The sequence below is a fragment of the Helianthus annuus genome, chromosome 9, assembly GCF_002127325.2.
Source record: "Helianthus annuus cultivar XRQ/B chromosome 9, HanXRQr2.0-SUNRISE, whole genome shotgun sequence".
Classification (NCBI taxonomy): domain Eukaryota; kingdom Viridiplantae; phylum Streptophyta; class Magnoliopsida; order Asterales; family Asteraceae; genus Helianthus; species Helianthus annuus.
In genome coordinates this window covers 125161866-125171804 of record NC_035441.2, presented here as the reverse complement: position 1 = coordinate 125171804, position 9939 = coordinate 125161866, and the positions used below count along the sequence as shown (strand labels likewise).

The 9939-nt window shown below is 36.2% G+C and overlaps 1 protein-coding gene across 2 annotated transcripts; it reads left to right on the top strand.

Annotated features, from left to right (window-relative positions):
* The first annotated feature begins 410 nt into the window (after positions 1–410).
* On the top strand, positions 411–9899 carry LOC110878496 (ribonuclease E/G-like protein, chloroplastic). Of its 2 annotated transcripts, none has more exons than XM_022126809.2 (12): positions 411–549; positions 2699–2950; positions 3042–4213; positions 6230–6547; positions 6633–6674; positions 6822–6946; positions 7297–7444; positions 8087–8159; positions 8767–8879; positions 8985–9104; positions 9212–9364; positions 9472–9885. In XM_022126809.2, exons 2-12 carry the CDS (start codon positions 2746–2748, stop codon positions 9664–9666), a joined length of 2664 nt encoding a protein of 887 aa, XP_021982501.1. In that variant the 5' UTR covers positions 411–549; positions 2699–2745; the 3' UTR covers positions 9667–9885. The 2 variants fall into 2 exon arrangements, with proteins under 2 accessions (XP_021982501.1, XP_021982502.1); XM_022126810.2 differs by having other exon boundaries at positions 421–549; positions 2696–2950; positions 9472–9899.
* Positions 9900–9939: the final 40 nt, after the last annotated feature.

Below are 9939 nucleotides of genomic sequence, written 5' to 3'. Positions count from 1 at the left end.
ATACCTAATACCAAATGCTCATTCCTATTTTCGAGTTAGAAGGAAACGTAAAGAAAAGTAAAGATTTTCCGTGCTAAAAATCTTTTACTTTTTTTAAACACCCTTTCAAATCCTTTCTTTTCATTTGGGAACACAATATAAACGATGATTTACACTATTTAAAAAAAAAATCAATTACATTTTCCACTCTCTTAGGGCATGTTTGGCTAAGCTTTTTGAAACAACTTATTGACTTATTGGCTTTTTGAAAAGTCATAAGCTTCAAAAAGTCTGTTTGGATTGAGGGTGTATGTGAGAGGAAAAGTGACTTTTCCAAAAAGTCACTCAATCCTGACTTTTCAAAAAGTCATAAGTCACTCCTGAAAAGCTAAGCCAAACATGGCCTTAGTTAAATTTAAATGATGTGTAAATTGCTCTGCTACCAAAAACTTGACGAAACTTGACCCCCCATCTTGTTGCCTCTTCCTCCCTTATCTTGGTGCAGGCAGAGCTCGCCATTTCTACACCTGCTGCTTCACTCTTTCACTACCTTCTGCACAACCCCACATCGTACACTTCCTCTCTCTGTCTCTCACACTCTCATTCATTTCTTCGTTTCCTCTCTATCAGTGTCCCAATTTTTATGTTTGAACGGAATCTTTTGTTATTCTATAATAATTTATTTAGTTTGGAATGAACTGGTTTACTGCCAATTTGTGAATCGTTTTCGTTAATATTTTATGGGTTTGAAAGTTTATTCAATTAGTTTTTACACCGATAGACTCTGTTGCTATGCACACCAACTGTTTGTGAAAAAGTGTAGCTGAATTTTATTACAGTGCATGCTCAAATTATTTACATGGGTGACTAAGAATTCATTGGATTAGTGTTACCATTTTAAGTTTTAGTGTGTTAAGCATTGGGTGTGGAAATTGTTGTCATGTAATTCCTAAGTATATAGATAGGTGTGTAACACAGTTATTCTGTAATTTTATTCACATTTTTATATGGATGATGCAACATGGTTTACTGTTCCTTTTCTCTAGACATTTTGTTGAAACTCGATTATAGAGAGTTTCATATGTGGTGTTTAATGTCCTTATTCTAGGTTAGTTTTATAACCTAGAAAAGTAGCTTGATGCAATGAATCATGTGATACCTTGGTTTAAAAAAGCGCGCCCTAAGCGCACTTAAGCGCAAAGCGCATCTAGGCGCAAACCCCATCGCCTTGTGTGACATAAGGCGCACGATGTACAAGAAGCGCAGCTGAGGCGCACTTTTTATAGTGAAAATCGACCTAAGGCGCAGCTGAGGCGCACGCTTTTTGTACATGGGGTGTTTGAGTGTTGTACAACAGGCTTTTTTTGCTGTGCATTTTTGTTTTTTTTCATTTTAAAACATACATAAAGCTTAATTATAGCTAAATCATAGGTATTGGATGCTAAACACTTATGGGATATACAAAATAAATTATATAATCACTTTTCGCTTTGCATACGAAAAGCTCACCGCTTTTGCGCTTCGCTTTTTAAAAATCGGTTTTAGACCTCATCGCTTTTGTGCGCTTCCCGCTTTTTTAAACCAAGTGTGATACCATGAAATGGTTTATTATAAATTTGGCTAGCATTTTGGATAAGATTAAGTAGGGGAGATTGAGATGGTTTGGGCATGTGACGACAACGCCAGTTAGAGTAATGGAAATCCTCACTATGGAGGGGAGGATGAGTAGAGATAGACCTAAATTGATTTGCGATAAGCGGATTAGGCAAGATTTTTTGAGTTGCACGTAGGACATGGTCTAGGATAAGAGGGCATGGAGGCAAAGGATCGAGGTTAAGGATTTTTAGGGGAAGTTATCTACGTGTCTTAGCTATGGATTTAGGGACTTAGATGTTCTTTTACTTTAGGTGGTGTTTACATGTGATTGTGACTTTGCATGTCTATATATTGCGTATCATGTTATATCTGCCCATGTTTCTGCTACCTTTTTATGTTTGTGTATCTAGTTTTGTTTGTTTCCCTGTTGTCTGTTTGGAGCCGATAGTCTCTCTGAAAGCATTCCCTGTTGTCTGTTTGCAAAAAGTGAGGTTTTTTTGAAAAAAAAAAACCCACTGAGGTGCGCGCTTCTTGTACAGGTTTTTTTTTTTATTTAAAGTGTTAATACATGTAGCAAAAAAGGTTGTACATTTAAGTGATTTCTACATTAAATCATATATAAACCGTATTTATAGGATATATATAAAAAATTATAATTATATAGGCACGTTGCGTTCCGCGTACGAAAAGCCCTCCGCTTTTGCGCTTTGATTTTAGACCTTGTCACTTTTGTGCGCTTCGTGCTTTTTAAACCAAGATGCATTTCTATATTTTCGTTTATAACCAAAGTTTTATCAGTTTATGTTGAAGCCAAAGTGTTTAATTTGAAACTAGTTCTAATCAAACATGCGCTCTTCTATGCATTATCTTCCGATCCTTACAAACAACAAGATTCTTAAGCTGTAGCTTTATAATAAAATCCTGTTCATAATGTAGCTTATAGTTTCAGTTTTCTCTAGACGTGTAGACTTTTATCTGTTTTATTTTATTACATTTTGTTGAGATAACAATTTATCCATAACCTTAACCATATCCACGAGTTGTAACTTATGTTAATTTGAGTAACATTTCTACAAAACTTAAATCACAAAAAAATTAATAGAATCTTTGTTAATTTCAGCAGATACATGGTAGAGAATGTTTTTCGTATAGCGGTTTTACAACGGAGGTATGCAATCTGTATGTGAACTCTTGTGGATGTTAAGACCCGAAGTCTTACTTTCACCACAATTAGCTAGTAAAAAGAGCAAGAAAATATTATTACGGAGGTCATTAACAAGACGATGTATCCGAAACCCTTCACCGAATTTTTTCGGGTCGTGGATGGTGGACACATGGCTCCCTGGACAATCGTTGATTTCCGCTCAACCTAGAGGTATCTATTCACTACATATACTTTTGCGTAAACCGAAACTTAAACATTTAATATGTTTCTGAAAACTCAAATGCTTCCAGTGATTTGACAGATGAAGGAAAAACATTGGAAAATTCCGGAAGTGACTTTTTGGTCTCGAAACAGTTATTGGGCGATCTAGATTTCGAAGATGACTTCGGTTCCGAAGATGTTAACGGACTATACAGCAGAAGTTACCAGCCCGTAGAGGAACCCTGGCTTCTAGAATCTTCCGAGCTTTTCAAATCTAATACGAAAACCGATTCTTCAAGTTTATTAAATAAGATATACTTAAAGCAAAATAGTTCAGAAAACGAATACCCTGTTGAAGAGCCCTGGTTATCTATCGAGATTCCGAAGAACAATGCGGGCCCACAAGTTGCAGAAATACTCTCGCTTGATAAACCGAGTCTTAACGAGCTTGACGAAATTCCGAAAAATTTGTTTTGTGATAGTGAGAGTAGGGCAGGCGTAGGTATGCAGGAAGTATGCGTGGATACGGTTATATTGATAAACTCTTCGTTATGTACCATGCAAAGGGTTGCGGTAATGGAAGATGAAAAACTGGTTGAAATATTACTAGAACCGATAAAAAATAACGTGCAATGTGATAGTGTATATATAGGAGTTGTTACGAAACTAGTTCCCCACATGGGTGGTGCATTTGTAAACATTGGGCACTCTAGGGCTTCTCTTGTGGAAATACGACATCATCTCGAGCCGTTTATTTTTCCTCCGTTTTCTCATTATAAAGATCATAGATCGGTAGACGGGTCTTTGCTTGTTGAGCTTCTAGAACATCCTACTAGAGTTAATGCGAAAAAGCACAAGTCGGAAGATGCGGAAGTCATTGATAATACAAGTGATCCCGATCAGAACAATGATGATGATTTTGGAGAGCATGATGTAGATGATGAGTTTGATGTGTCAGAAGATTTTGAACGAAATGCGAACGGTGCAGTGGTTGGTGACTCTGTGATGTATATTAATGGAAAGAGGAATATATTTCAACCGATCGGAAACTCTCGTAATTCAAATAGTCAAACCATGACTAACATTACTGTCGGCATGGGAAATATAGATGGTGCAGACGATAAACTTCAAGATCGGGATGCTAGTTCCGATGGAAGTACGTGGTCCCAAGTTCAACGAGGCACTAAGATAATCGTTCAAGTGGTCAAAGAGGGATTGGGTACCAAAGGCCCGACATTGACCGCTTATCCAAAGTTAAGGAGCCGATTCTGGGTATGTCCTATTCTGATTATCTATTCAGCTAATGCGGTAAAATATCAGATATTGGTCAAGGACCGATATTTGAGATATCATCGGTAATTTTAATATCATGCAAAATTTATATATATATATAACAATTCTGTATACTCTCCTGCCATTAACAAATTAACCTTTTGCAACTTGCAAAACACTAACAATTGGAGCAACTAGGAACTATGCAATTATAGCGGTCCAAAATCGAATAGCGGTCAAGGTCCGCTATATATGATATATAGGTTATAGCGGTGGTATAGTGGTGATATATCGGTAATTTTTATACCATGCATAATTTATGTATTTTTATATATATATAAATATATCTTTGAAAAATATTAATAGTAATATCAAAATTCATAGTAATATCATTCCATTATCAAAAACCTGTTGCAAATCAAATACTAATAGTAACTTTGAAGTATTTAATTTAAGAATTAACACAATCAAACACCGTTACTGCTATAACCGCTATAGGCCGGTGCTATAGCGGTATTTAGCGCCGCTAATAGCGGAACCGCTATAGGCCACCGCTATTTGGACCGCTACACACCCTGAGGTCCGCTAACCGCTATAGCACCGCTATTGACTGCTTAGACTAGGAACTGATTAAGACTTAAAACACCAACATTTAACACTAACAATTAACAGTTAAGACTTAAAACACTAATAGCAGCAATAAGAAAAAGAACGAATGGTAGAACTAAGAAGAAGGGTACTGATATCGGGAAAATCGGTGATATATATGAGTCAAATATCGGTCAATATCGCCAATAATATTGGTACAGATATTTGAGACCGACATTTTACATGGGGACCGATAACTGATATATCGGTTTATCACTGATATTAAGTGCATAGCTGATTATGCGCATGCTTAGAGGTGGCAATTTTGACTTGTCTGCTTAAAATATGAGGTATAGGCCTATAGGGTTATATTTTGTATCCAACGGGTAAACTTAAAAAAGTTGGTTTGAACTGAAACGGTTCAAATGGTTGAAAGCGACCAGATGTGGATTTAGAGGCTTACAACCTCTTAAATTTGTTAATTCAAAAGACTAGACTGATCTCACGATGATAGAGTTATTTAATTATATTATGCATTACTTATCTATAACTTCGATGAAAAAGGAACAACAAGATGTTGGCCGGTCAACTCAATATGTATTAAAAAAAGGGTAATAACATAAGAGACCAGTATACTTTCTCATTTTGCACAACTAAGTCCTCAACCCGAAAAAAAAAAGTCTTAAAATCTGTGAACTTGTTCAAGATACACAATCTGTGAAACAAATGGTATATGCCAGCTAATAAAATGATGAGTAAAGTACACAGATGGTCCCTCTGGTTAATCAAAATTTTGGATTTGGTCCCTAGCTTTTCAAAAGTACACGGATGGTCCCTGTGGTTTGCACTTTGTAACGCATTTAGTCCCCAGCTCACATATCTAAAGGTTTCAGTAGGTCCAGGTTAGGGACTAAACGCGTTACAACGTGCATACCACAAGGACAATCCATGTACTTTTGGTAAAAGTTGGGGACTAATTGCGTTAGAAGATGCAAACCACAGGGACCATCTATGTACTTTTGGAAAGCTAGGGACCAAATCCAAAATTTTGGTCAACCACAGGGACCATCTATTGAATTTACTCTAAAATGATCATCACATATGTGGAGATCATGTAGACGACTTTTTGCTGACGTGGATGCGATATATACTCTTTTTCTGACTCGGAGCTTTCCTCATCGAACTTTGACAGCTTTACGTAAAATCCAAATCATTGTATACGATCAAAAAAGGTACCCATATCAGCATTTGAAAGTCACCCCATGAAATCCCCTGATTTAAGTGGATAGCAAGTCATTTTTGTTTTCAAAGTTCACAAGTATGTGTATTCTAAACAAGTTCAATATACCCAAATTAGGCTGAGGTGCTTTTCCATGCAAATTGAGAATAATTGCATTTATTAAAAAAGGAAATTTAAATAACGTGCAGGTTCTGATGACACGTTGCAATAGAATTGGAATTTCCAAGAAAATATCCGGGGTGGAGAGAACTCGGTTGCGGGTCATAGCGAAGACGTTGCAGCCACCTGGGTTCGGTCTAACCGTAAGGACCGTTGCCGCTGGTCATACTTTGGAAGAGCTGCAAAAGGATCTTGATGGCTTGCTTTCAATGTGGAAAACTATTACCGAACAAGCAACATCTGCAGCCCTTGCGGCTGATGAAGGTGTTGAAGGTGCAATTCCCGCTATGTTACATAGAGCAATGGGCCAAACGCTCTCTGTTGTCCAAGATTATTTTAATCATAAGGTAATACTAGAATAATAGTTGTTTAATGTTTAGCATTTAGGCATCACTTTTAATATGTATTAATGCTCTATTCGGTTGTCTTCAGGTTAAGAAAATGGTAGTTGATTCTCCAAGGATATATCATGAGGTATGTATTGTTACTTATGTTACTCACTTGCGTGTATATTTATTTTACGATTGATTTTGAATAAATGGTGCTTAACTTGTGTCTTACAATGCTTTTTTTTTTCATTCACTTATTCATCTGTCTCTGAATCTTTGCGTCTCCATTCAGGTTACGAATTATCTTCAGGATATGGCGCCTGATCTCTGCAACCGCGTTGAGTTGTACAACAAAAAGAATCCACTTTTTGATGAGTATAACATTGAAGAAGAACTCAACAACATGCTAAGTAAAAGGTGAGAAGTAACCACTGTTAGTCTCAAGTTCATTAAAAATGTAAAACTCAAAATCTTGGAATAATATGACCATAATACCCTTCTCCTTACATCTCAAACTCGTATATCGCAATACAAGTCTTAGGGGTATAGATGCCATAAATTATAAAATGGGTTTATTTGATATTGTGATTTTTTTTGTCGGGTAAATATAATATTATATCAAGTTTTGAGGGATATATGAAATTATCCCTTAATTTGTTATATTAAAATGGTAAGCCTATACCTCGAGTAATATTGTTTTTTGTTGTCTAGTTTGTATATATTTTCTGCAATACTTACTGGAGTCATATATGTGTTTTGTAATGTAGGGTTGCACTCTCTAATGGAGGTTATCTAGTAATTGAACAAACAGAGGCTTTGGTCTCCATTGATGTGAACGGAGGACAATGTATGCTTGGTCATGGGACTTCACAAGAGAAAGCCATCCTTGAAGTTAATCTTGCAGCTGCTAAACAAGTATGTATGTGTATCGTTTAGTTCATTTTAAATGTGTTTGTCGATGTTAAAATTCTGTGTCTCTAATTCATCATCATCATACTCAATAAATCCCACCAATAGCAAAGCTAAGGTAGGGTTTGAGGAGGGTAAGATGTAGACAGCCTTACCTCTACCCCGTAGGAATAGAGAGGCTGCTTCCAGTGAGACCCCCGGCTCAATAGTAGTTTTCCATCAAGCCTTGGACATAAGGCACATAACACTCAGCAATCGGGACAAAGACGGATTAGTGCATGTACCTTTTTGTCTTTCAGCTATCAACGCTACTACATGATGCATGATTAACCGTCCCCCGCTTTTAACGTTATTTTCACGAAATTAGTAAAATAACGTTAAAATTAGTACCCCCCCCCCCCCCCGCGCACGCATACCGCAAGTCTCTAATTGAGTTGTATAATAAATAAGTAATTATGGCAAACCGCTTAGGCTTCGTGCTTATAGATTGTGATATTATGAAGGAGATCTATGCATTCCGATCTTAAAAAATGCTGATGATGGAAGAGTTCAAAGTATCTCAGTAACTGTTTGTGATATGATTTTCAACCCGAATAATCCTTTTTCCCCTCACTTAAAATCCTTAATATTGATTTTCCATGATTTCAGATTGCTAGGGAATTACGATTGAGAGATATTGGTGGGATTATTGTGGTCGATTTCATTGATATGTCGGATGATTGTAAGTTTCTCTCTCTCTATATATGTGTGTGTGTGTGTGTATGTGTGTGTGTGTATGATTATGTTCAGAAACGGTCATACAAGAAAGCCTGGTTCTTTCTCTCTCTCTCTCTCTCTCTATATATATATATATAGATAGATAGAGAGAGAGAGAGAGAGAGAGAGAGAGAGAGATAAAGGTAATTGTACAAATGGGCTTAACATACTAAACGTAAGAAGTGAAGGGGGGATTTTTTTTATTTGAATTTTATTTTCCTATCTTGTCAAGCACGTATTTTAGAATCTATTTTTTTTGTGTATTTAAACTAGTAGAGTAATTATGTAATCACTCTAGTGTAATTGCACATAAACATAAATACACGAAAAAATTTCTTTTTTTTTACATTTTTAAACTAAACATCATGCTTAATGCTTAAGCAGATGGAAAAGAAATTCACTTCTCACGTTTAGTATGTTAAGCCACTTGTGTGTATGTGTATGTATATATATATATATATATATATCTGTGTGTGCGTGTGTTATTATGTTCAGAAACGGTCATACAAGAAATCTTGGTTCTGTATCAACATTAACTCACAGCTACATTTATCTTTGTGAATATTGTTCAGCATATAAGAGATTGGTCTATGAAGAGGTTAAAAGTGCAGTTGAGAGGGACCGTTCATTGGTCAAAGTCTCTGAACTTTCAAGGCATGGCCTAATGGAGATCACCAGAAAAAGGGTATGGCCTTTTTTTTCCATGTACTGATACATACATGGTGCTTTTGATTTTTCACTTCATAAAAAAAGTTTAATAAAAAAAAAAAAATATTCATTTTATGATCAGGTACGACCTAGTGTGACATTTATGATCAGTGAACCATGCTCTTGTTGTCATGCCACTGGGAGAGTCGAAGCTTTGGAAACCTCATTTTCAAAAATCGAGCGTGAGATTTGTCGATTGCTTGTGAGTATTTCTTTGCTCCATTTGCCAATGGGGCCCAAATCCAATATAAAAACCAAAAACAGTTGATTAATAAGGATAATTGTTCATACCATTTTCATTTGTGTTAGGCACAGATAGAGAAACCAGATCCTGCAAAGCCTGAAACATGGCCAAAATTCGTCCTGATGGTTGATCGATACATGGGTAGTTATCTAACTTCTGGAAAGAGGACACGGTTAGCTATCCTTAGTAGTTCTCTTAGAGTATGGATTTTGCTCAAGGTAATGGGTCGATTTGTTTTTTTTAATTTTTTAATTTTTATTTTATCTCAAAACGGGTCGAATCGAATCATACAAATCAGCTAAAAGGATTATGACAAATACATCAGGTTGCAAGAAATTTTACTAGGGGTGCGTTTGAGTTAAAGCCACTAGCAGAGTTTAAGGATGATAGAGATGAAGATGAAATTAAAAGGCGGCCGCCGTTGCAGCCATCGAAGAAGACCGCCAGAGATACACCTAGACGGAAAGTCACCATCGTTCCCATCAATAAGTGGAAGACGGGTGGTGGTGGTGGTAAATGAACAGATGTGAGATTTGGAAATCTCATTTTTAGCTACTTTTCTGCTCATATCAAAAGGTCACAAGTGAGAACTGTTTTTTTAGATTATTTAGTGACAAATAACAGAATTTTATAGATGGTTAATGATGCCATGCACTTTAGTTTTTTATTTTTATTTTTTGTGATTCAGAGTCTAAAATATTTATTGGGTTATAACAAAGAATGAAGAATTTTGTAAGCAGCGTATATCCATCATATGATTCTGACAAGTGTTTTGAGTGATTATTGAATTTGA

What these genes read in the sequence shown, in the direction of transcription:
- LOC110878496 (XM_022126810.2), top strand. Translation starts at nt 2,746, where the DNA reads ATGCAATCTGTATGTGAACTCTTGTGGATGTTAAGACCCGAAGTCTTA. An exon ending in GATTTCCGCTCAACCTAGAG is followed by an intron (nt 2,951 to 3,041) that starts GTATCTATTCAC and finishes GTGATTTGACAG; the next exon opens with ATGAAGGAAAAACATTGGAA. An exon ending in GAGTATGGATTTTGCTCAAG is followed by an intron (nt 9,365 to 9,471) that starts GTAATGGGTCGA and finishes CAAATACATCAG; the next exon opens with GTTGCAAGAAATTTTACTAG.